We start from the raw sequence: 27539 nt of genomic DNA on the forward strand, positions 1-27539 counted from the left end.
TATACAAATATTTAATAACTGTAGATTTTTAACAAGTATAATTGAAACTACATCTTCTTGTGTAAAGTAACCCTATCGAAACAGATTTTTTACGTTCTATTGGAATCTATGAAATATAATATATTGTCCTACAGTTTCGAAAGTGTTAACGGATAAAATCAACCTCTCTGTTTCTTGTCTTTCTATTCTATTTTTCCCTTTTCTCTCTTTGTTCATTTTCCCTCTTCTCCCTTTTCTAACTTTCCCCTTTTCCCTTTCATTTTTATCGTACATGTGAAATAAAAAAGCGCAGAAGCAATGGCAAAAAAACTATAAAGTCGAAGGGCTAAGAATAAAAAAGAAAAATGTGACCGAATACAGCATATCGTTAAAGATATTGTAATTATATTTTATCGGACCGAAAATGCAACAAAATTTAAAAAGTTGCTAAATATTAAATTGATTATAAGTCGAGAGATAACGTTAAATAAGAGACTGTTCAATTTGTAAAAAAGAATATTAGAGTAAAACGAATAAAATTTTTATAAAAATAATATATATTATTTATTCTAATGTCAAGCCATCAAGTTTTCTTTTCTCTTCTTGTAGTTTTGAGATGAAGTCTAGTGCTACCAGCTTCTACCAATTACAGAACGACTTTAGCAGGGGAGGATCTTACCGAAGTGACACATGCCGATACCGGGATTCCTCTATCCAATCATCTCGATCGGTTTGATGTCAACTTCTAAGGAAAAAAAGGAAAAAATCACGGCGCCCGGACGTAATGCGGCGTGCAAGTCACCACAGGGGGCCTTATTCTTATTGGCCGAGAGCGGAGGACGCCCACAAGGTGCGCGGTTATATAGTACTCTAGTGCTTTGCAGAGTTCATTCATAGTTCCACTCCAGTCTAGTCATTCATTAATACGGCGGGAGTGTCCTTACGGAGTGTGCGCTGATCGTAGCTCTTGATCACTGGAGTGACCCGCTTTGAGCTCGCCCGCGTGTGCGTGTCACACATGTGTGCTCGTCCTATGGCACGTGAGATCGAGGAGTACAAAGTAGTCGACAAGGTGAATTAACATCGAACACGCAGAATGTGGATAGGTAAGAATGACTCACGATCAGACTCGGTTTCAGACGTGCGTTCTAAGAAACAAAACCTGTCTCGTCAGAATCAGCATTCAACGGTATACTAAAAGTGGAAATTTAACACCGGAATTTTATTTGTGAAAATGTCATCGAACGCGATTAAATAGAGGCAGTTTTTTTTGTTCACTTTAATGGCGCAGGGCGCTTCTTTAATATACGTTCGTACTACATAAAAATCCTATAACGTGATATTGCCCTTAAAATTAATTAATTAGACTAATAAGATTTAATGAGAGACCATAATCTAACATTTATACGATACTTATGCGTCTGATAAAAATCATCTAATATAAATAACTTACTCGCAAACTCTGTCATAATTGATAGTTATATTTTTATAGTTTTATTTCTATGGTACCAATTGTTTATGTTGATAAGAAAAGTTAGAATCAATTAAGTAAAAACTTCTTCGTAATGTTCTGTACTTATTTAAATCATGGTATATTGCGCTTCTTTGCAATAAGCTGAGCTCGGAAGAAGTTATAAATCGCACCTTTTTCTCCATTAATAGCGGCACTTCGGGAATGGCATTTCTTAAAAAAAAGTCTCCGTTTTTAATGATGAAACCGGTGAATTTCACGGCTCATCTCGTATCAGGGGCTGGCGCAAATACACCTGCGGCAAATCGCTCACGCGGTGGTGCCTCGAAGAACGTTCGAAGCATGATAGTGTTATCCAGTAGAAATCGCGATCTTTCGCCGTTCCTTTGTTCCCGTGCTGTCGAAAGAAACGGCACTTCATCTGTCGTTTTTCTGCGACAAGCCGCGGAATGCTATGGTCGAGAAATCGGCCGGCAGCAACTACGCGAGTGATTTTGCACAAAACGGGGACCACTACCGTACTACACTAATTTAATGATTCTTCTCGTCGACCTACACACGTCGCTCGTAAGTGTATTTCACATAAGTCGATCTCACTTGCGTCATATTGGCCGATTGGTAACAGATAAAACCTGGTCAATAATAGAAATAAGTTGACAATTTCACAACGAATAAACTTGTGCGCGACTCACTTATCACTGTGAATCATCTTCCGGCGCTTGTTCCATCTTGACAGCTACCTGTCGACTATCGTCTTTATCGCGATGCGGGTTAATGCGAGTATGATTCCGAATGTTCGTCTTGACGTGGTATTCGACATATTTACATGAGCACGATACGAAATATACGACAAAGTACACGTATGCATAAATTTGAATCAACTTATTGATTGACTTTATCTTAATCTTATCACGCTGTGAACGGAAATTAAGTCGACATCGATATATGTATCTGTATACACAGGGAATGTATACAGATTAAATTAAGGGGTCCCCTGCGCAGATATTGCAATCATTTGTACGCTTATCTTCTTATCGGAATTTTTACATTATGAAGCAACGCTAATGTTAATACGCAGGAAATATATCTTAATTATTGTAGTCGGTCTGTATTTCGAATTGCGTTAATTTGCATCTATTTCTATATATTATTGTTCACGTGATGCAAATTTGAAAACACATATATGTATATCGTAAATAGCTTTCGGGGAGATAAGAGAGTGAATCATCTCTAATGAGAAAATTTATATGAAAACGACAGAGTGGGACAGTGTTTCTCGCAATGTTCACTCCTACTTTACTTTTCTTACGCGCGTTATTTGCGCACATAACTTTATAATAATCTGATGCCGACCAATCGAAACGAACAGTCAGCAACGAGACCAAACCAATCCAATCGAGTAGTGCTAAAGATGGCGGGACAGTAAATTAAAAAAAAGGGGAAACTTTAAGTGAATCGAGCCAAGGACCGAATAGCGCAAGAGTAGAAGGCATTTCCGTTCTGCTAATTGGCAAAAACTCGACGTTACTATCGATAGTGGGATTAAACTCGGAAACGTACGTTGTGTCGACAGATCAACCAATTTTAAGAGTTAGCCGAGCGTAGCGTGAATTTTCCATTTTCTCCTTATTAAAGAGAGCTAGAGAAAGAGAATGAGAGAGAAAAAGTGAGATAGCGCCGTTTGCTCAGAAAAAAAGTCTGCAGCTTTGATTGGTGTACGCATTACATAACAGTGGGAGGGAGGAGAAACGTTAAAAGTCTGCAATCTATACAGAAACTGAAGAACTCGGGGAAGCCCACTGCGATTTTTCCGTGACGCCATCGATTCTTATCGGAAAACTTTAGAACGTCAATGCAACCGTGTTCGATGCGGTTTCGATAAAGCGCGAATGTACATACGTAAACGGGTATTTTAGATATGTATGTAAATGCGCGATAAAGATGCATAACAAGATATGGCGTTTATACACATGACGAACAAATTAGCCTAACAAAGTGAAAATTCAAGTTAGTAGAATGTGAATATATGACGAAAAGTTGTTGCAAACTCGTAAACACTTCAACAATTGTGAATAATTTCTTACGTTTCATCCTTGCATATATACTTCTCCAGAGTATGACGCCTTGCATCTTCAAATATAAATTATACGTACACGCATGCTAATTTATTCCGTGACGTTTCTCATTCTGCGTACAAAATGATCGTCCTACGTGATTATCGTCTTCGAAAATGTTATAATGTTAAAAAATAGACCGGTAAAAATACACCTATAATTCTCGCTCGCTTAGATATCACAACGCTACTTGACTTTAACGATTTTGACGCGCGTTTCGAAGTCCTCGCTTTTCGCGTGCAGACCTCTTTTCGCCGTGGGACGGATTACCGGTCAATTAACGACGTGACACTATAATTGGCGCGGTAATTCGATCCTCTTATGGTCCAATCCTCCGGGGAAGCTCGTGCGTTTCTGGGCTCCGAGTTAAGCGACCGCGCGCACATCGTTAAATTAAAATCCCGAGGCGTTCACCGGCACCGACGTGGCCCGCAGCGGGCCATCCCAGCGCTGGCCGTCTAATTTGTAGCGCATAATATTCGAATAATTTGCACGCGTTAATGGAACCGGCCGTGGGTCCCTCATCGGCTACGACGCACGGAACTACCTTGCAAATATTTGCGTGCAATAAAAGTGATTCGACTCAATAGGTGTCAGACGAAGTCACCGGAAATCGGAGCAAACAAACACGAAGACGGAAAGTTTCGGGCGTATTTTCAAAATAATTTCATTACAATGATAGAATGTTGGTTTAAACACCTAGCTCAATGTGTAATTATTCTTATTCGATCAATCCAAGGATCAATCTGATATTATCCAAGAATCTTCTTTCGGCACCTGCTAGTGTTATTTACGAATATGCAGCTTTTAGAATTAAATCAATGCGATCGATCTAATCGCAAATATGTCTTATCGATGACGTATCACGATATCAGCGATTCTTTGAGTCTCCGCTCTTTCCAACAAAGTATCGCACACGTTTCGCGTTATCTTCAGATTATTTACAAACTTTTATAAAATAGTGTAGATTGATTCCATTTTTATGGCTGTTTAAAATGGTATCTTTATTTTGTCGGTGATAATCGTCAATGAGATACTCGATGTAATATTGATAATGTGATACGTCAAGCGGAATACGAAATAAGCGCTTGGATATATTTTAATTGAAGGTAATCTCTTAAAAATATCATGTACCAAGAAATAGGGACGTAATGTTAAATATAAACACCAACTAACAGACAGACTGCATATTAAGCATTTTAGCAGACGTACGTAGCGAGCTTAGTCATCAACGTGCGAAGAATATACATCTTCCTCGTGAACACTGATTTACGAGCCACGTGCCCGACACAGAAACTTACTTTCCTGGTTTCGCGATTAGTTTCCGCATATATTGTTGCGGTTATTTCCCTAAATAACTACGTCTCCGTGTCTGATAAACTTTACAATACCCTAGGCAGATTAGAAACAATAGCGTTTAAAGCGAAGATCATTTTGCTGTCTCAAAAGTTTTATGCATATTGGTTTTACCGCCATGAATTTCTAGGTAATTCACATACAACTATTTAATCACTTTGACATTTCAATTGTTAACTTATCTTTTATCTACATGACCAATGGTGACCAACATATTCCACTGAATCCTATTATTCTTTCCTCGTTCTATTTTCAACACGTATGATATACGTAATAATTATTAGTATCCTGTTCAATTGGAATTAACACTTTTTTTTTCATAATTCCTTGAAGGAGCAACCATTAGATTATATCATACAATTTGTATTAATCGCACGTCGCCATCTAACACAAATACTTATTATATTTTCGTGCGAATCCGCAAAGCGATCAGTGCGTTTAACGACATTTCGTTCGATTAATGAAATCGACGTCGCCCGGGGGTCCTACGTACAAGTCCGCCGTGCGTCTCCCCACGCGGAGATCGCGCAGCGAGGGTGGCGTGCGCGCAGGTGGGAGGACAGGGAGGCACGTACTGGCAGGCTGAGGATCACGGTGGGGCTACGGAAGGGGGCTGGAGGAAGCAGGAGGGATGGAGGTGGGACCGAATGCCGGTGAGTGAGCGAGAGTGCGAGAGCGAGAGGACGAGGTGAATAGTGAGTCCGTGAGCTCGAGTGAGTAACTGGGAGTCGCAACTGGGGGATCCACTCAGTCACCACGAGATCGGCAAGCCGAATGGTCAACCGTGCCGGTGGTTCTTCTGAAAAGTCTACGACGAGTTGAAGGGGGCTCCGACTGGGGCCCTGGACCAGGCGCAGATTGGGTCCTCGAATGTCAACGGGCGCGATCGTCCGCGGTTACCTCTGTTCGATCGCGGCGCAGGTGGACGGACGGGCGCGTCGCGTCGCGTCAATTTCCCGACGGAGAACAAGCTGACCGATTGTCAAAATTATCTCGCGGGAACACTGACGATGTGGAGAGTTCTGGTGCGCCGTTATGTCACTTTGACGTCCACCTGACGCACAGTAACGATACCGGTGTAGAAATACGTTGCTCCCGCGGTCTGTGGGTCCCCGGCGTCGCGGTTTCGGTATCCCGGGGATTACAATATCCTCGCGTGACAGTTCGCCCCGGCGGCGGGACGCGACGGTGGACGATAAACGGACGACGACGCTGCTTTTTCTTTCGGAGCGACCAGTCGATTCGCGGAAAGATCGCGAGTGCGCAAGTGGATGCGAGCGGAAACTGTCATCCGGAGCAGCCGAGGACTCTCCTGCAGGAGGACGAGGAAGAAATGATCTTCGTGCTGCTGGTGGCCGGAGCGTTCGCCCTCGCCACACTAAGGCGGTGTGTGTACATTGCTGAATTCTATCCACTTTCTCTAATATGTATATGTTTATATATACATATATATATGTTTATATATGTATATATGTATATATATGTGTGTATGTGTGTATGTATGTATGCATATCCTGCTTTCGCATCGAGTCATCTCGCGGAGACGAGGTATTCAGTACGCAAACATTTGCTGCAACAGAAGAAAACGACTCGCGGATATTACACCACGTTTGGCGCGTATCGCTCCACTCGCGGTTTCCCGGCATACATATATTATAACGTTACTTCGCTCCTGGCATTGACGTCTCCGCGAGATCCCATTGCGCTTACCGGAGGATAAAAGTCGCGGTGCATTTCTGTCACGGCTAGTTCGCGGAACTAAACGAAAGAAAACGGTCGTTCGCATTCGCCTGATCGACGACAAGTTTTACTGAAACATGTATAATGATGCAATGACATGTGAAGAATTCGCGCAGCGTTTAAGATACCGTTTCTCTACATGGACTGTTCTTTGTCGTTGTCATCGATCGCGCTCAACGGGTCTTGCCCGGGAGACGGACGATTAGAAAAGAAAAAGATAATTGGATCGCGCTACACGGCAAGCGGATAAAACAGTTTAGCGTAAGGGCATGCCTATACTTAACGTTATTAGTGTATATTTATTTAAATTTATGACATTTATAGGTTCCTATTCACTACACATTTGCATGCTTGCCGATAGCTCTAAATAGGCATGTCTTTGCAGTTTTTCTTAAACAATTGTTTCTTTGCTCAGTGCGCTTTTTTGCTCTATTCGAACAGGATCATTTCTGTCGCGGAACATCCTGTAAAGAATTAGAAAAAGAACACAAGGCCGACTTCTTACATCGTAATCACACTCGAATGATAATCGTTAATTACGTAGTACGTTTCAATATTTTATTATCATAAAATATATTATTTTAAGTGTTGTAATCATGATACGAATAATCTTGCTTAGAAAGAAAGACTTTAAAAAGCAAGTTGAACTGCATTTATGTAATTATTATATTTAAAGGAGTCTATATCTACTGCAAATCTATATCTCAACTATAATTTCAAATTATAATCAATTTAATTAATCTAGTAAAGTCTATACTTCTCGGCAATTACATTTCCAAATTACAGTTTATTCGATTCTGCTTTTTCATAGTATTTCACAATATTAATAATAGTACGAGGTACTAAATTAGTAATACACACACACACACACACTATCAACTAAAATTTATTAAAAAATTTAATTTAGATATATAACATTATCTAATATACACATATATTATATCTTTTATCTATGTAATTTCTATAAGCAAGAGATTGTCAATATGACAAATAATTAACTTAAACTATTCTAGTCATAGTTTTGTTATATAATTAGTGTCAAATTTGATATTAATTGCCCGTAACAATACGGATTTTATTAAATCTTAAACCAAAATCTCTCTCTCTCTCCAAAATCAAGTGTAAAGACTTTTTTCAAAGTAAAACTTAGTCGCTATAACAGTTGCATGAGCTATTGTACTAATTTAATTCCAATCTCAGATAATAAATACATTTAAAATCTACTTTCTCGCAATGCAAATGATTACCACATAACATTAAAAGACTGATATCTAAAAGATTTGCGGTTTCGCTGTTTACATAAATAATTCAACATTCATGCAACCCACATTTTCATTCATGATCTTAATCCGGACATCTCTCGGAAAACTCTAAATAACATTCATACTTTCCTGTATTATTTATATGAGTAGTTTATGTATGATTAATACAAATTACTTTTTACAAATTTTTGTATTAACTGACTTCGTTTGCAACGTAAATGTTTTCGATTCTACACAGGTCTAAGACATTCTTGTTTAGCTAATCAATGACTAAGCGATAAACTGAATTAACGCCTGAGATTAGGTTGCTGGTGTTTATTTGGCTTCGGTCTCAGGGAATCAAAGTAGAGTCGATAGCTTCATTCTCACCTTCTAATTCTCTATCATTAGTAATTCATATACAGGGTGTACTAAAACCACCGGATATCCTTTGAATCGCAGATTCCTTAGAAAATTTCAAGAGGAAAATTCTAATAAAAAAAATGTCGAGGCTATGATAATTTTTAAATAATAAGCGATTTATATATTTCACAAATAACAGGTCTGAGATTTCGCACGCTCAGCGAGTGATAAAAGTGTTCCTATGTGTTTCGCGAGCGAGCGAGAACCAAAGTTACCGTTTAACGGGACAGAAAATATTTGGGAAGACGATGATCCGGTTATTTTGAAAACTTGAGGATAAAGAGAGGCAGGAGACTAGATTGAATCTAACTGAAAATTCCAAGTTCACTCAGAATATCGGAGATCGACTAAATCGAAGGATATCAGTCTGATCAAGATGCTCATCATAGTGAACCCCTCCCTTTTATTAATAAGACGTTACACAAAGTTAACAAAAGAAATGGTTAAAGATAACAAGAGGAACAATTAATTCGAGAATGAATCGTTAAGTCTGTTGTGAAAGTTGTCACTATGCTAAAAAGGGCGATATTCGTAGGAACACCTTTATCACTTGTCGTGTCGCCGTACCTGAGCGCGCGAAATCTCAGGCCTGTCATTTGTGAAATGTAATCGCTTATTATTTAAAAACTATTATAGCCTCGACATTTTTGTATTAGAATTTTTGTCTTGAAAGTTTCTAAAGAATTTATGATTAAAAGGATATCCGGTGGTTTTAGTACACCCTGTATACTCGCTGACGAATTTTGATAAATTATGTAATCAGTTATTTCGTCTACTTTTATTCTTAACGTATGATATTGACCGCAATGACTAATTTATTCAGTCACATCTATTTATTTCTATCCATTTTCTACGGATTAAAATTCTTTTAACCGCGATAACCATTGTTCCGCGTCACTGCCACTTTCAAACTTGTCTTATGCATTGCTATTTATTTAATCCATCATGCTTACCTACATTTTCAACTTGTTATAAAATTACTATTTGAATTAATTTAACATAAATTTACAAGTAGTTGATTATATTCTTCAATAATGAGTTAAAGTAGAATTTCTAAAACTCATCCACCGGACAGTAGACGCAAAATAAAATATGAATACAGTCTCTCCTTTCTACATCCTAAGCAAATGAAAATATATTTAAATATTGTAAGAAAACAATTGCAGAGAGTAGGGCTTAGAGACATTGATCTGAACCGTAAATAATAAAACAAATCCGCGATGTGTTATACCCTTACACGATAAAACTTCCCCTCAAAGCGTGATTCTAACTTTGGGATGACAAATTTGAATTCGTCACCGAGCCGCCTGTTCTCCACCTCCACGTTTTCCACCTCTCTGTGGAAGGTACGGCCGCCGATAGAGGCGTGCGTCGTGTTGATACGGGACACACACGGACTGTTTGCTCGGGTACCATCGCGGACCCTTTTTTTCATGTAGGCCCCGACTCGAGTCACAACACTAGTAAAGTTACAAAAGCCGAAGGCAAACAGATCCGGGGACGGGCCTTAACCGGTTTATTAAACACTCGTGTGCCCCGGAGGTGGTCCCCATCGTTGCTGAAAGTGGCGACGACGCGGTCAGCGGATGAGGACGACGACGGCGACGTCGATGCCGCCTGGCCCTCTTCTAGAGCTCAGGCGTGTATCGCGTCGTGCGTTTTCGCTCCGGTACCACCTCGCCAAGAGGACCAGGAGAGGAGTTCACTACTCTCGCACGTACGCAAGACGAAAGCGATCTCTCTTGGAGGTGGGAAAGAACGGACTGGAAGGAGTTAAACAACGCACTCGGGCAAACCTTTTCTTTTGTCAGGTTGAGCCGAGCCGCGGAGAACTGACTTTAGATTCTAGCAACCGCGTAATTTCCATTTTCGTCCCGTCATAGTCACTACTCTCTAAGAGTCAATCAGTGAATGATCACTGAGAACAGTGAATAGTCACTGATTTACAGTTATAAGTATACCACTGCAAGTTTTAGTAGTATATTTATAGCTGCAAATCAGTGACTATTCACTGTTTTCAGTGATACTTCACTGATTGACTTTTTTAGAGTGTGAGATATTAATTTCGCCGACGCAACGGTGCATTTCCCTCACTTATTTCTATCGCTAATCTATGCTTTCCATTTATCCTTGTTGTTCACCGAATATTGAAAACAGACAAACTGACGCTTGTGTCGACTTGTGTCACTAAATGGAAAGCACCGAAGAAGTCAAAATTCGTCGACGCAGTTTTCGATTGTCATTGAAACAGTTACCGGTTCTCTGAAATTTCAGCACGTAACGTCGACTCTTAATACAACAAAGTATCTTTTGCGGCACCCTATACAACACAAAGTTCTGACGAGATACATCGTGGAATTTTTGTACGTCCCTTAGTGTCACCGAGTGACTTACGTCCTACGACAGAAATAAAAGGAAAGTAAGGGCCCAAGAGCGACTTGGACGCGTACTGGGTTGTGGTTTTGGGTTCAGCAGGGTTCACTGGACATATTATGGGACAGACGAGCACTCCAGCGTGAAATGAAAATATTATGCCAACGCTCAGACTGCCGTACCACGCATGACATATCGAAGAATTACTATATGCATATAAAAGTCGAAGATTCATATTTCGTAACGGAATGATTCTGCTGCCGCGGATCGGTTTTTATGAAAAGATTACAACTGACTCCCAGTTATAATCAATGTCTGCTATTAAGATTCGATCGAAGATAAGGATCAGACAATAGAGTAATATTTCTCCCTATAACATTAGATGCTGACCTACCATTATGATTTATCGTCTTTCTTTGTTTGCCATTAAGTACAATTAAATGAGACGCTGATGTGTCGACTAAAATTTTCAAAGTTCTCGTCAACTATGTAATTCTAAATTTCTATTCCATTTTTGGAATTAAATTAAAATCAATTGATAATATTGTCACGATACCGCAATCTTTATATCTTTATCATCAATTTAAGTTCTCGCGTGTATGCACTTTTTTTTATCATTAATACATTTATCTTCAATTAAGGTGACATCATGTTGTGACGCAACTTTCTTATATTTTCACCCAGAAATATTTTACTACTTCTTTTTGTATGATAGTAACTAGTTTGCATCTGCTTATGACGAGATATCAATATACGTATACATCGATGAGGCATCGGGCGATCTGGTCGACGCTTCGAGGCAACTTTTTATGTAATTTATTAATCGTACAGTTGCACCGAAGGAGTAACGCGAATGTGTCGGCAAAGAGGCAAAGAAAAAACTAGAGAGAGATAGTTTGCAAGTAAAGCCAAGCACGAGATATAAATTCAATTTTATACATTCGCGTATACTTTTCTGACGGGTTCTCTTGTCCGAGTACTAGATACTAGCCAGGCACCGATCCGATCTCGCTCCCAGATTCCGGTACGGTATGCGATTTATGTGAAATCGCAGTTCTGGAACAAGGGCGACTTCGTGTCATTTCGTGATTTATCGATTCGATAAAATCGATCGCGTGCGGTACGGAAATTTTACAAATCTCGCGGTAACACTTTCGCGCGCGGTGTTCGCGATTTCTTGCACATTAACTTGCGCCAATTTGTGCAACGCTGGGGAAAGCAAAGAAGCGCTTTTTTTTTAAATAAAACGCATACCTATATTCTTCGCGCGGTAAAAACTAGAAGCGATTACATTGTGATTCGAACAGGAAAATAATATATAATAATGCCAGTTCTATCAATAAATAATGTGCATGTTAATCGTAGTGTTAACGTGATGACAGGCATGAAGTAGAGACACCACGTGTCAATATATTACCCGTATATAGTAATAACTATTTATGCGCACGATATAAAAAAATGCAATACGTGTCGTTGAATCATCTCCATTATCTAAACAATTACATGCGCGTCTTGTAAAACATTACATCAGATATCCAGTGTCTCACACAGAGGGCTTCAATTAATTAAAAAAAAAGATAATTACGATAATGCAAAAAAATAATTATGCAACTACTGTCGGTGGCAGATTTCAAAATTAGCACGACTGTTATCGGTACGAGTAAAACTTCTCGATGGTTTAGCATCGCAATTTGCTTCGAAAAAATCATGAACAGATTTACTCGTAAGATTAATTCACTTGCGAAGAAGATAATGCCTTCTATATTTTAATCTAGAGTTACTCGTGGTTTTGTTATCCGTAACGAGTCGCTAATTACTCGGATTTACAAGCGCGTTAAGTATCGGCGATTCTTCTATACCGTATTTAAGGCGCGTCAGCGGATCGTTCTCGTTGCTTTCTCAAGGTAACGCTTCTGACTCTCGATATATCCCGCGGCATTTTCTTAACATCTTTTTACGTTCCATCTGGCCAACATTTTTAAAGAATTACATTAAAGATCGGTCTGTACATGATTGCTTCGTGTTTAATAATCCTCGACCGAGGATTTTAATTCGACGATATTATTTTCCTGATATTACGGTAAATCATACACCAACCGATTGCTTAATAACCAGGTTGAAGCTGATCGGTACCAAATAACGAATTCTAGTATCCCAAATTGGATAAGAAATTGTTCGGACCTGACTCCGTCCGTTCTCCGCGTTTGATCAGCTCTCAATTATTACCATTAACGGATTATTACGCCGGTCACATTTTCACCCAGACCTAAAAGTTCACAATGCGGGTGGTACGCTGTACAGAAGTGAGGCAATGTTTAAATTACACGCTGCATAGTGAACCGAGCTTTACGAGGCCCCGCCACGAACTCTTCCGTTCCACCACCTACGATAGCAATTACAGAGCCCGAAGCGAGCCGCCGGCACGCCACAATAATGTGCTCACTTCCGCAACCAAGCACGACACGTGGAAATTATAACGCGTATCTCTTATTCCTCGAGACGAAACAATCGTCGTTGGAGGAAGACTTTAATGCGTCGAGATCGTTTCATAAATACGGCTCTAAGTGGGAGTGTGCACACGCATTCAGCTGCGGTGTTAGCATCAAGCGCCTTACTACCCTTTGTTAATTATTACTGCGCGTACTTTGATCCAAAAATTCATTATTCTAACGTGGACGAAGGCGTCAGTTGACTAATTACGTTACGTATTGGTTTTCCAACAAGTCTGGCCAATTACGAAACATTAAGCAATGACTGCTCGACGATGGAGCCGAAGACAAGTCGCGACGTCTACAATCTCCTACCACCTGACGCCATCCATCGTGCGGCTGATTGCTATTCTCTTGAAACCGTCGTGCGCAATGAGCGATGCGTTCATTCATGCCGATACGCGGGGCCCCGAGCTCCGTGGTGTCGGACGGGTTGAATGTGCCCGGTATGATGTACAGACGAAGCGATACACGACGATCGATCCAAGATGATACTGGCAGAAATACGGGCCGTGTTCTCGTTGAAGAATACTAGGTGTGAGTTCACCGATGCCACAATCTGCGGCTGACCTGTTTATTATTCCAAGCGAAGGTGGCAGATACTTGATGTTCTGGCGTCATGATACCTAAAGCGCGCGATGAAATGTGCGACAAAGGTCCGATTCAGTATTGTGTATACGTGACGGGGCCGAAGCTCCATGCCTTATGCAGCAACCAGTACTTTCTTCGATCCCGATTCGGTATCGGAGTCGACTTTCGTTTCGAGAAAAGTCGATCGTAATGTCATCTGCTTCCATAATGTGCATAAACAAAAATCGTATGGCTTTAAATAATGTCCCCGACGAAGTGATGGAATTTTTTCATAGCAGCATTCATCAGGATTAACACGTCGTGACCCTCGTGGAGTCGATGCAAATCGATTAATCCAATACTCGATTACGCATTTAATTCCTTTTTTACAGTCTGTCTCGGCCATTTGTCAGATCGAAAACGAACTGGTTGTGCTAGCGCTCGCGTGTTTCGGCTACACTAAACCTATCAACGCTACGAGTTTCGTAACTGCATTGCCGCGTCGTTAAAAAGGAACAATACGAATGGCCCGCGAGGCGTAGGCAGCAGTCGTCTGCGAAAGCGGCCCGGTGAAAAACTTTCATTTCGCGGGCGCTTCGTAAAATCGGTTACGTATCGAAGTACTCCCTCGCGCGGCATCGTGGGTGGAGCGGGGCCGGGTTTGTGCCTGACCACCGACAACTTTGATTCACTGCGATTGTTGAGGGCCGGTTCAATGATCGGCACGACACACCAGCGATCGCGCGGCCACCGTCGCTCGGTCTATTACGACGCACGCACGCACGCAGACACATGTACGCGCGTCGCGAACCACTAGTCGGCCGAACGAGTCACGTTTACACACGGAGCACCACGTGCTCGCGACTCGCTCGATCGTGCTCCCGGTCATGTGTGTTGCGACTGCAACGACGATCGATCGAAGCGATAGATTTTTCTACTCCTCGCGTATGCACGAGGGATTTAGACACGAGAGCTGAAGGGCTAATCTCTCACCGTCGGGCATCCAATGTGTATCGAGCGTGCGCTCGTTCCTACGGAATGGTTCTAGTCTTGTTTCATTTCAGATACTATTAAAATTATACTAAACCTTATCGGTGATGAGGAAAACGCGACAATTGACATAAATCATTAAGTGTAAGTACACAAAGATTCTTACAAGAGACTTGAGATAAAAAGGTTATTAACAATATATTCATAAATAAACGCTGCGTCAATATCTTCCAGCACGAGTTAAGCCAACGGCACACGATACAATGTTTCTTACTGGATTGCTTACGAGAACCAATAAGGATGCAGAGTTTTAGATCAGGCAACTTAAAGCTAAATCCTGATTGGCTCACGTAAGTAATCCAGTAGGGAAAAATAGTATCGTGTGCCGCTGGCTTTAGGCTTGCGGTTTTCAAGTAAAAATGATAACAAAAGCAAATGTCAAATGTTTTCGAATAGTTTTCAATGTCTTCTTCCTTCACCAACAATACATTAGTCTTCTTCGTGTGACACTAGACTTGTCGGATATTGGAAAAGTCGATCGTCAAATGGCCACAGTGATATAATGCGCAGTACGTAAATCGTGGTAAACCGGGACGTGAAGATTTTTCTCGTCAATCTAAAACGGACGCTTGGTCACCTGGGCGATGACAGAATCTACCGTCTTTACGAGCCGAGGTCGAGGCCGTTATCGGGTCGGCGCGTCTCACTGTGCGAGGAAATCGTAAAGGACCCAAAGGGTCGACGGGGGCGTGGTACACGTACCTAGTTCCATCTGAAGACCCCGCTGACGTCTCTGTATGTTCACGGTGCGCGAGATCGTCGTAAAGAGCCTCTATAGGCCGCGGCGTGAGAGTTCGATTTTATGTTCGTCCCAGTCCGGGACCGCCCGCCGTTAGTCACACGATGGTTTCTGCTTTCTTTAACACGGTGCTGTGTACTCGCGTTTTTATAGTCGCGCGTACGATAGTCTCGTTTCGCGGCGCAACATTGTCATCTCGCTCTTGTATTCGCGTGTACTTGCCGTTATCGAAGTCATTATTCTCGCGGATCTCAAAGTCGACGGTACAAACGCGGGAGAGAAAACGGAGATCTTCGGCCCGCGCTCTTATCCTGTCGCTCGTAAAAGGCAAATCGCGAAATCGACTGGCGAATTATCCTCGGCCGTGACGAGGTCAAATAATCAGTTTCCGGAAGTTTCCGGAATTAAACGGAAGTTTCAAAATTGCGCTAAGTTACTTCCTTCTATGTTGGTATATTATTTGTAAGGACGCATAAATCGCGATGCGGAGTTCATTGATACGATAGAGAAAATGATAGGCGAGATATAAAAGACAACAAAATTAAATATAAATTGCAATTTAAATTTTCCTGCACGCTTTTCATATTTTTTGTTGCGAAAACGTTGCACGTGGATAGTATTTCGACTGGCAGGAATGCATGCAATGAATAATGCATGCTCATTATTAATTGCAATACTGATTTTATCGCATTATATCATTTGCATTGAAGTGATAATCTCAATTCCTAGCATAATATATCTTTCTGCTATTAATGTCACAGATTTGTGTGTGTTAGTTCATTAATATAAATGACTACTATTTCATAAAACCGAAGAAAGTTGCAGCAGAGAAATATGTCTTTTTTTTTTGTAGATACTATTTAAGATCAAAACTTGTTTCACGTATTAAATCATAATTATTGACTGCAGGTATCTTTGAAATTCGGAGCAAATTAAAGAGTCTTTAATTGAAGGTAAAATATAAATCGTGTTATTCGAGAATGAATTAATTTCTAAAGTAAATAAATATGGTTCACGTAATATTGCTCAACTAAAATTTAATTTTTCAAAGCGTTAGCTTTCTCAAATTTTATATGTCGAGGTTATATACTAAAGATGTACTTGATGATGAATACTAAATATTTACAAATAATTATTATCTTCTTTAACTTGCCGTAAAGAAATATTAATTTGAAATTCGCCGAAAGCGTCGTTAAAACATTCTATCGTTAAAATTTAAGGCCGCAAGTTTCGGAGCATCCCGTATATGATAATATCGAATCATTGTAAGATCGTTGTAATTATCTCCTTCTCGGACGTGCGCGTCAGTGCTCGGGAATAACAACGTGATTACTTGCAACGTTTTCTTCCGCGAGATCCTCCTACTGTCTCAGTTAACAATATAATTCCGCATCGAGCTTTCTCTCATACATCCACGCATGCTTTACAAACTGTTATTAAGTTTGGATCAAGATGATTTATCTCTGGATGTAAACGCATATCGATCTGGTCAAACATACATACGTCGCAAATGTGATAAGATAATTAACTTGACCGCAAACCGACCAGGCTTCTGTCTTAAAGTATTATATCGTTCTGATACAATTAATTATATGATAACATAAAAGAGATCAAATGAAAAACGATCGGCAACAAAAATATCTGAAATTACTGCTCTTGCAACGTTATGTACTAATTAATATCAAACGTATCAGATCTATTATCTTGAAATTACGCTTAGTTTATCAGAAGAGGTACTCGTGGGATTAAACAAGGCGTTAAGACGTCAAATGCATTCCTGATACTTCTGGAAATGGATATCGCTTGCAACAAACTAACGCGCAAGAAGAAATTATTGAATGGCAGATACTCTCCGTTCTCTGGCGCGACAAAAAAACGGGTGACTTACGTAATCTTCGCCATCGGTCGAAGGAAAGGAAGAAGAAAGAAAAAGAGAGAGAGGGGGGGGACGGAGGGCAGAGAGCGAGGGAAAGAGAAACGGAGACACCATCGCGTCGCGCTACCATCAAGCGATACCACGGCGATTAACGTATACACAATCGGCCTCTACGGGCGCTTTCTTACGCACGTGTGCACACGCGTGTGCGGCCTATCGCCGGCCGAAGAATCGAGATAACGTAATCGACGATGACATTGAATGCCGTAGTAACTGACCGCGTGCATTCCTGCACGCCGCGCTCCCCCTTCGTCTTCTTTCCCGTGTTGCGGTGGCGGAACGTCATTTCAGATCGATTCTTGCACCGATGCCAACGGTAAGCTGTCACCTCTGGATATAAACGACGGGTGACGTCAGTATGACATCAGTGATCCATATCGTCGTAACACCGTAAGGCGCCTCGCTCGCGTATTACAGACACTTTACGACGCGTCAGCGTAGAGACACCTTTGATAATTCGATGCGTCGGCGACGCGGCAGGTAGACCAAAGGGGACCCGGGGGGGAGAGAAAGGAGGACGGGGCTAAATGCCGAGGAAGAGAACAAAAGGAGCACGCGAAGGCGGAATTGGCGAGAGGAGGTAAAGGATAGATGTTAACGCGCAACTCTGGCAACTTAAAACCCTTCAGCGGTATTTTATGGGTGGGGTCGCCCTCTCTCCCCGACGAGGACTATCCAATGCGCCTAGTAGTCCGACCAGACAAAATGCAAATCTGCGCGCGCCCCGCTAATCTGTCTGGTGCATCCGTGAGGTCGGGACCCATTGGCGGAGACTGCGGGCCCGTGAGCACCCGACACGCGGGTAGCCTCGAGTTTTCCCGCGTACCTCGTAAATCAAAGTCGTCCGCGGAGTCCGGGACTCGCAGGCCGGCCGCAGGAAGGAAGTCGGGGTCTTGTGAGTCTGGCAGGCCGATCGTCGAACTGACGCACCCTGCCTGATTCATATTCAGCGAAAGCTGAATATGCGGGAAGCTGCGGCGACCGCACACGGTTGGAGACTTGGCAGAAAAACCGGTCTAAGTGGAGATTAAAGGTCGAGATAACGCGCCAATGTGTCACGCGTGATCTAATCGTTCATTTGAGGAAGACTCGTTAATAATTACAAACGAGAACGATATAAGCGACAATCTCGATGTTAATTACGTTCATATGGCAGCGTTCGCCGTGCCTTTAGCTATCATAATTGGCTCTTGCCAATATTGTGCGCGTAAACTCAATCAAATTACAATCCCGGCGCTCTCTTTCTCGGGTCGGTTCTTATTTCGCCTTGACTTTTTAATCACCGCTCGATTCAGAACTCGAGCGAGAAGGAAACCCGACGCCTCTGCAGACTGCTCCCGACGATCCCTTATGCGCATACCGTATCAAATGTTGCGAGCTACGCATAATCTATCTTTCCTATGGTGCTCACCGTGCGTTCACCCGTGGTGCGATACTCTCACTGTAGGTGCCGATTAGAGCAGCGTTTCCTCGGGGTATAAACATGACTTACGCGTACGTGATTGTTAGCGCGTACATACGTATGCTACTCGAGGAGGTGTAGAAAGAGACGCGTCCCACATACCTCTATGAATGACGTTGCGATAATGAAAGGCGCGCGTTTTTCATAATAAAACGTATATCCGACAGTCGCGTGTCACTTAATCGCTGGATGTCCAAGACGCATCATTGCATATCGGCCAATGATCATTCGCGGGATAAGTTTTTGTCCATTCACGCATAGAAGGAGGGATAAACGCAGTCAAATTTTCTACGTAATTTGCAAATGAAAATAATACAGGCAATATTAAGCGTAAAGCGTATCTCGGAGCACTTTCGTGTACGATATTTACTTTAGTGTTTCGCAACCGATAAGAATCACCTCGTTGACTAGTACTACCTTCGGGCACTCTACTTCGGTAGAGTCCCTGAAAATAATACACTTGTGTAGGGGGGTATGCAACGACACGCGAATCGCGATCTTCTATTATCTACCCTTTCCTCGCTACGTACTTATCTCTATGCGTGCGTGCACTTTTGAACGCACGTCGGCGCTCTCGCTCTCCGATACGAGATCCGCGAAGGCAGAGAGCCCGAATGGGCTCGTATCGGGCACCTCGCTCCCACACTCGCCCGCACGGCGATGATATTGCGCTCTTTCTCCCCGGTACCACTCGCGTCTCCCTTTCCGCCCGTGCGGTATGCTCCTTCGCCTGCGCTCTCGCTCCTTCTCTCCTTTCCGTCTTCCACTCGTCGGTCCAAAGAGGCGAAGGTGGAGGCTAATCACCACGCAATCACCGCTCCCGGTGCGGCCGGGACTCCGACCCGTTCCCAGAAAGCAGCAACCGCCTTTTGCCGCCCTGGGGCATTCACCACCGCGGTACCGGTGCTGCAAAACCAACAATCTTCGTCCTGTGCCGCGGAAAAAAGAGGCACTGCCCTCCCCGCGCCCCGTTCCCCGCCCCTTTTCGCCAAATCACCGGAGGGCCGACCGATCGTCCGACTACTGGCATCCGGGGAATCCATCGCGAGAATAGCCGCGATTCCACCTCGGCAGTGCCTATCGAGAGACGAGGTAGGCATGCATTAAACCCGCGGAGGCAACTACCGCGTCGACACGACACTGCCCGGAATGCGAATATGGTTGAAAAGAAGTATATTTTGGGATAATTCCCCGCATGAATGATGGACGTTTCGTTCTGAAATGCCTTTTCAATCGACATTATCGCGTGTAATGAGAGTGCACCGTAAGGACGAAATGAGGCACCTGCTCGAATAATTGCACGTGGCGAAACCCTATAGGAATAACGTAGTTATTGCGTGCGATTTAGCAACCCATAGGTGGTAGGCCGCGATTACAGGGATATTATGCCACGAAAAAAACGTACTCTCGTCGTACTCTCGACAGAACTTTATTTCGTTCTTATTAGTTATTAATCAATTATAGTCTGTTATTGATTTTTTTCTGCTTATTTCGACGTTTGTCAAAACTCTTGTTTCATAAGAGAGACTCGTATAAACGCGCAAAAATTGTTCAATCCTATTTTACTATTTCTAATTACTTCGCATCAATTTTCCAGCCACGTGTTTATCCTGCCGACGTATTGCGCTACGGCGAAATTAAATCGTAGCCTGTCAAAAACGTATATCTTGGCGTAAAGTGTACTTTGTCGCTGTCCACCCTTAGATACGAGATAATACGCGCAGGAAATCGGTAACTGGTAGGTAAGGACGTAAATTGATATAGTTGGGGGCGATGGTCGTTTGAGTGCATATAATATTGGGTGCACCTTTACCATACACCCACGCGACATGTATAACCGACGGTACAGGATGCCTGAAACCGCTGGCTTGGGGCAACTCCGGGAGAAGAAGAGGAGGCGTGAGTTTACGATAAGATACACACGGCCACGCAACTCGCTTCCTCCGGTGTTTCGCGCTAACGGGCTAATCGATTTGGGACTTATCGTTACGTCGCCCGCCGATTCGCTAGATACCGCCCTGTGTAGAGAAATTGCCGATAACCGAATTCTCGAGTCAACAAAGTAAATTAATCGGTAATTATCTACTTGATGCAAGAAGCACTTGCAGTTGTATCTAATTGTTATAAATACCGAGATCCTTTTAATACCGAAATTGTATCGAGGAGAAATCATCGAGACCACTTGTTGATCAAATCTAGCGCAAAATGTCGATCTGACATTCTCATCATCTTTCAGCTTTGAATAACTGACAACGTTAGAGAACGCGACGAGCTGTGTGACATCTTGAATTATCATTAAAGCGCCGGATATTAATGTTGCGAATGGGCACGTGGTACACGCGGGATCACGTAGCGCGTGTGCGCTTTCGCCGCGCGATGACCGTGCCACGCACGTAAGTCCACGCGTGACCGACGTGCGAATTGTACGAACTATCGTATCGAATTGCCATTACGGCTCGCACCTGAGAGCGCTCGCACCGTCGCTTCGAATGAATTTACACGTGGTTTTCTGTACGGCACGCACGAACTATCAACGCGCGTTAATTGCCCACGTAGTGGTCCATGAAGTCTTTGTCGGTCTTTACGGCACTACCAGTACATCCATGCTAGTCTTCACGGGCGCTGAATGGTATTGATCAAGAATTGATTCGATACGATGTGTTTGCTACGTGGTGCTAAGTATTATGTGATACCGTCGCCATTCAAATCTTAACAGTGCACGTAGGAAGATAAAACATTGTATTCTTTCTCTTGGGCTGGTGACTAATTAAAAATTATTTTTTTTCTCCCGCCCTTTTACTTCTAACAGAGTTCTTCTTAAAATTTACAAAGAGTTTATTATTATTATTATATGTGTTTCACTATTGAAAGTTGCAAAAATTATACGCGAAAAAATTTCGAAAAGTCTATCCCTGGATAAGCTCGCAGCGTGGAATCGCAAAGAAAGTCGTAAGCTATGACGTTTAATTGTGCAATAAATCTTGATTCTCCGATTTGCAACCCATTTCCTACTGCGGGGGCGACGATTGGTCGCTGTTAAATTGGTGCGTAGGTGCAACGGAGGTACCTACGTATCCGTGTAGGTACGCCGAGTGTGAAAGTCGGAAGGACTTCATCTCTCCCTTTCCCTTTTGTTACTCTTACGCGCAAAATAGCGCGCAATCTATCTCTAGTCATTCACTTTAAATCTATAATCGATTAAACTTGATGAAGATAAATATAAATTTCATCTTAAATATATAATTATATATTTATAAATTTGTTAAACTTCTATATATGTTTATATAGATACTTGTTGCAACTACTTTGCAAATGTTTGCCAACATCATATCAGTGGACAATAAAGAATTCACTTACAAATGCAATCTTTCGAAACTTGAACGTCTTTATGTTTATATGAAGCAGTGCGATACTATGCAATATTCTTGCAAAAACAATTGGTAAATGCAAAATAGTGGCACAAGTTTAAATTTTCTTTCAATTACGCTTAAGTGCCTTCCAATGCTTATCTGACGACAGTTTCTATTTTCGATTACAGACTCAGTGGCACAAACGATTACTCTCACGAGTTTTGCCTTCTTCCTGACTTCGTGGCTAAACTCGGCGTCGGGAACGTTCACAAACGACCTACAATTTGTGCCAAACTCCAGTAACATAGTAGAAGCTAGGTGGATTCAGCAGCCTTGCGGCACCCGGCTGGCGGCCTCGCGGAGGATGCATAATTCCAGCGACTCGAACAACATCATGAAGAGGGTGCGAACGCAATTGCGCGTCGCGCAAAATCACTTCAACAAGACTTTCAAGGACGTGCGCATAGTTTACTCGAAGGTGAGAGACGAGAGCGCTTCACTCGCGACCGCGATTCCATAATTAATTGCAGCGCGGCGTCGGGGTAAAACCGCGTGGGTAGCGCTCGCTCGAGGGGGACTCGCACGTGCGCGCGATGCAACGCATCGCTAGTGCACAGTCCTATTTTCCGCCGGCAATTTGCATTGGTTACGATGTGCCACGCACATCTAGCATAATTACTTTTTTCCACAGTCCCGCGGCGCGTTCTAGACATCTCCACGGATTCGATGACAAATCACTTCCGTCGCGTTGCAGAACGAGCGCGTTGCCTGCTCGATATTAAAAAATCTTGTTATCGCAAAATGTTATTAAACGTTGTTCTCGCGGGACGAAGATAAGCGAGTGGATTTACATAGGAGGCATTGCTTGTTTATAACGCCGTTGTAACGAGATGATAGATGTTATTGTTTGGTCTACTAGAGAGCCCAAGATCGAGTTTATCCCGCGCGGATCTCAATGGCTTCGATAGAGCGATATATTTTGTTTATCGACTTTTATCACTTTGAAGCTTACCGCGACACGCATGGCCGCATTCCGAGACAGATTTGTGATACTGCAGTTTTTGATACTGTACGGCGCGTAGTACTGATATAGACAGACAAGATTACTCATGCTCGCAAATGTGTGCGCGTAACGTCAGATAATTCATTAAATAATTCATAAATGTACGGGCACTTGTAATATACGTCTGGATTTATGCGGCATAACGGCACTAGTTGAGTGAGATTTGCGTAGCCATAAATTTCACGCTCAATGATACGCACAACCAAGTACCAATAAATTATATGCGTTTGACACAATTTGAGATAGTCAATAAAGTACAATTCTATGTAGGGTCTCAGAAAAATGCGAAAAGAACTTTTAATTGCATTAAAACGTGTAACTGCAGGTTGAAAAATTAAATACTGTTTTATCTTTCTGCTACAGGTGTACCGAGTGTTAGTGAAGGAGCAGTATAAGATGAATTGGTTGCCGAAAAGGCAGCTCGAGTGGTACCACAGGGAACTTTGGTGTTTGGAAAGGGGGAAGAAAGCCGAGCGCGCCCTTCCACGCCTATACGACGCACTTCAGAAGTTCCAGATTACGTTCTATTATCTTAAAGAATTTCATCTCGACTCTGATATCGACGTTAGTCGCGGCATTACTAAGAGGCGGAGTAGAATCATCGAAAGAGCGCACAATCAAGTTCTCAGGGTAAGCTGGCGCATTGCTCGCTTCTGACAAGATCTATGTCAACATCGATATCAATTGAAAGTTGCATTTATCTCGTTATACCTATTAAAACTGCTCGTAAGTCAACTTAATCGACAAACGCGAGATATAAAACTATAGATACTTTATTACTTCGGCTTGCGATCGGGTCAAGTTGCCATAAAACTTATTCGCCGTACACAGCGAGGAATATCAATCTCTTGGAAGTGAAAGTGCAAACGTGTAAAAGTAACACCTCTCGTTTGTGTGATTGCAGTTGCTGTGCGAGGTCGAAGCTGCCATGATAAATCTGGAGTTACAAACTTCCGCTGTAAACAATGCGTTCAGCATAACGGACAACTTACACTGGGCCAAAGAGGGCGATCTAACTCTAATGCTGATTCAGGATTGGGGCGTGTTAAAGCTCTATCACACTTTTCTGAAAGATTGGATAAAGGTTTTCCGTAACGCCACCACCGACAACACTTGCGACCGTAACATCAAGTCTTTGGCTTTTACGCCGAATATGCCTAAGAAGTGGTTTAACGAGCGGGGTACGAGGATGCCGAAGATGAGGAAACGTAAACCGACGAGGAAGCCTGGTCGAAATAATTCCTTGCGCCAAAACCTGCGAAAGGGATCTCAAAGGAGCAGACTGATGAAGAAGCAAAAAGGACCTACGTTACGAACATAAATCACGTATCGAACCTGAACAAGTTAGCGCTTAGAGTATCGACGAGATCTGCTGATAATTTAAAGACACCGCTCTATACAGCGTCGAATCGTATACTATCTCATACTAACATAACTTTTATATTTATTCCATTATCATGTTCACTTGAATAGTTTTACTCGTTTTTCGCAGATTTGCCAATAGAATCGTACTATTGTAGAGATTATGATATCTCCGTGAAGCCATGAAAATTACTTAATTCAATAGTTTTGGCTCAATACTATTGTGAATTATAGTAATAGAAATATTTTATCGTCAACATGCGGCTGCATACTAGAGACCAGTATTAAAAGATCTACTTCAGAACAGTATTATATCTAATAACATACATAAAATATACCGAGTATAGCCCATAATGTTGATAATAAATATTTCGAACTACACGGCGCACTTGAATCGATTAGACCGAAATACCGGTCGAATGGATTACAGTCGCCGTTAAAGTACACCCGGAAAACATAATCTTATCGTGTATGTAAAAGGAATATAAAACGCCCGTTTTTATTCTCAGCAGTCTGAAAACAACGAAAAAAAAAGAAAACAATGTGTTATGCAAATGCAAACGAAAAAAAAGAACGAGAAAGAAATGCAGAGAGAATAAATTCGCAGACGTACTTTGCACGTCTGAGATCGGCCGTCTTGCCCGATATTTATATCGATACGCCAACATGGATGACGCTCACGATCAAGGCGGTTTGTTACACGATCACACGGATTCGAGTTTATTCGGTTAAATCGACGGAGTCTGCGATACGCGCAGGTGTCGATAGTACGTGAAAAAGATTGATAACGAGTTAAGGCGAACTCGTGAAACTTATTTATTCTAGCTTTAAGCGGATGGCGAGAACTTAAGGTTTTTAGCTGTGATATCCCGAGCGTATGCGGACGTACAGAGTTCCTACGTTTATATATAGGCGCATATGCACATACACATACACTTACATAGATAGGTATCGTGCGTTAACGCGTACCATACGTAGACGTAGATGATTCTCTCCTTTCCGGTGTGTCTTACCGAAGAATCTCGCCTTGTCGTGGGAACACATGACAATTTTACCTTTTATAGAGTTAGTCTATCGAATCGCTGCGTCGTAAGTGCATAGACGACGTCAGAAGCGGTTTTCTTTTTAACGAAGCCCGAAAGAGTTTTCACGATTTCTTCCGTCTCGTTTTCCAGACTTGCATTCAAATGCGTTAACAAGGGACCATTACGAATTTTAAAGGAAATCGTTCGAGCAAATCTTGATTTTATGCATGCGTCAGCATATAATATGTGACGCGTCCTTTTTATGCTAGAATAAAATGTATTTGTATCGTGCAGATACGATATTTTATACTGCAACAATACTTAAGTACGTTCATAGCTTAGCAGTACGCATATTTTTGTACTATGTATGCACATGATGCGATACAAATTATTCGTAGACGCGCACTTAAATCTAAGGCCATTTTATACGATACACATACAATATTTATTCGGACGTATATGCATAGCGTTCTGTTCTATTTATTGTATCACGTTACCATTGCATATACTATTTATTGTCATGTCTTTACTTATATGTGATCATCTCGAATAAATTCAATGTTTTGTATCGAACTGAAGTTTGGATGGCAGAGATACCTTTATGATCCACATAACAATTTTCTTTCTACGATATTGTAAAACATTCGTTTTACGTAAACATCCACCGGAAATATCAGGAGTACATGAAGGATCTTCACTCAACATAGCACTCGATCATTATCCATAATGTATATAACGCGGAAGTAATGTAGATAAGAATACACCATTTAGAATGCAATAAACATGACTTGTTGCAGTAATATTATAAGCGATTGATTAGATAAGCAGTTAAATAACGCATAGCAACATTAATTTTTTGTAACTAAGATATATTTAACCGTGTTTTATTTTAAAGACAAAGCAAAAGCATAATTGTAATGATGATAAATATCACTGATCCATCGAATTTTTTTTACCCATTTAATGCTTCTTTAGGTAAGCGACTTTTATTATTGAAAACTTAAAAATCGCATTTTATTTGTACGCATTTTATTTGCAAATTTAAAATTATTCTATATTTAACTTACGCTACTATACTTTTCTATAAGTAAAATTTATTAGGCCAACATCACAGTGCAGTTTCTATCAACAGAATTTCCCAGACGCATCAAATGTTGTAATAGGAGTACACGTAGAGTGGATAGGTTGTAATCTACTGCACTTTGCGCTTATAAAGGGTAAATCTATTTGTTGTAACTTCAACTGCCCGACGCTATTGCATTAATAAATTGTTCGTTGTGTAAAAGACTAAAGTACCTGTCTGTTTAATTCAATCTATTTGTCTATAAATAAATATGCAAGCAATTAATTTAAATAGTTTGTCTAATAATTCCAGCATAATTATCAATATAATTTCAATCGTTCACTAGTATTTTGTATCGTGTCGTTTTGCGATTAAGAACAATAACGCTTATTAGTCTCTTTCTCTCTCTTTTACTTATTACCCTTTTTATCGATCGCGCAGGCAACAATGTAGCTTTACATATATTACAATATAAAAGCTACAATTATACATTTAATTAAAATTTAAATACCGTTGAATTAATCATCCTTATTTATTGAGAGTATCGAAATTATTCCAACAAACTTTGGTGGAATCGCGCCAATGCGTATAATGCGCTTCTGCGTTTGAATCGTTATTTGTTTTCCTTTGTTCATGATATACGCCGCGAAATAACACGTCACGACTCACAACGCGTCGCAACTTAATCGGGCGTGAGAAGATCTCTAATCTTAGTTCGGTGAATTCTTGAAGG

General features: G+C 41.6%; 1 protein-coding gene across 1 annotated transcript; it reads left to right on the forward strand.

Annotated features, from left to right (window-relative positions):
* Positions 1-5623: 5623 nt before the first annotated feature.
* LOC105568010 lies at positions 5624-27035 on the forward strand. The gene is made up of 4 exons (XM_012023345.1): positions 5624-6308; positions 22482-22771; positions 23720-23986; positions 24261-27035. Exons 1-4 carry the CDS (start codon positions 6254-6256, stop codon positions 24675-24677), a joined length of 1029 nt encoding a protein of 342 aa, XP_011878735.1. The 5' UTR covers positions 5624-6253; the 3' UTR covers positions 24678-27035.
* Positions 27036-27539: the final 504 nt, after the last annotated feature.

The sequence above is a fragment of the Vollenhovia emeryi genome, unplaced genomic scaffold, assembly GCF_000949405.1.
Source record: "Vollenhovia emeryi isolate VEMERY1.0 unplaced genomic scaffold, V.emery_V1.0 DF939132.1, whole genome shotgun sequence".
Classification (NCBI taxonomy): domain Eukaryota; kingdom Metazoa; phylum Arthropoda; class Insecta; order Hymenoptera; family Formicidae; genus Vollenhovia; species Vollenhovia emeryi.

Bases quoted from the DNA above. Each gene is read 5' to 3' on its own strand.
- LOC105568010 (XM_012023345.1), top strand. From the start codon at position 6,254: ATGATCTTCGTGCTGCTGGTGGCCGGAGCGTTCGCCCTCGCCACACTA. The intron at 22,772-23,719 runs GTGAGAGACGAG...TTTCTGCTACAG, and splicing joins TGCGCATAGTTTACTCGAAG to GTGTACCGAGTGTTAGTGAA. The intron at 23,987-24,260 runs GTAAGCTGGCGC...GTGTGATTGCAG, and splicing joins CGCACAATCAAGTTCTCAGG to TTGCTGTGCGAGGTCGAAGC.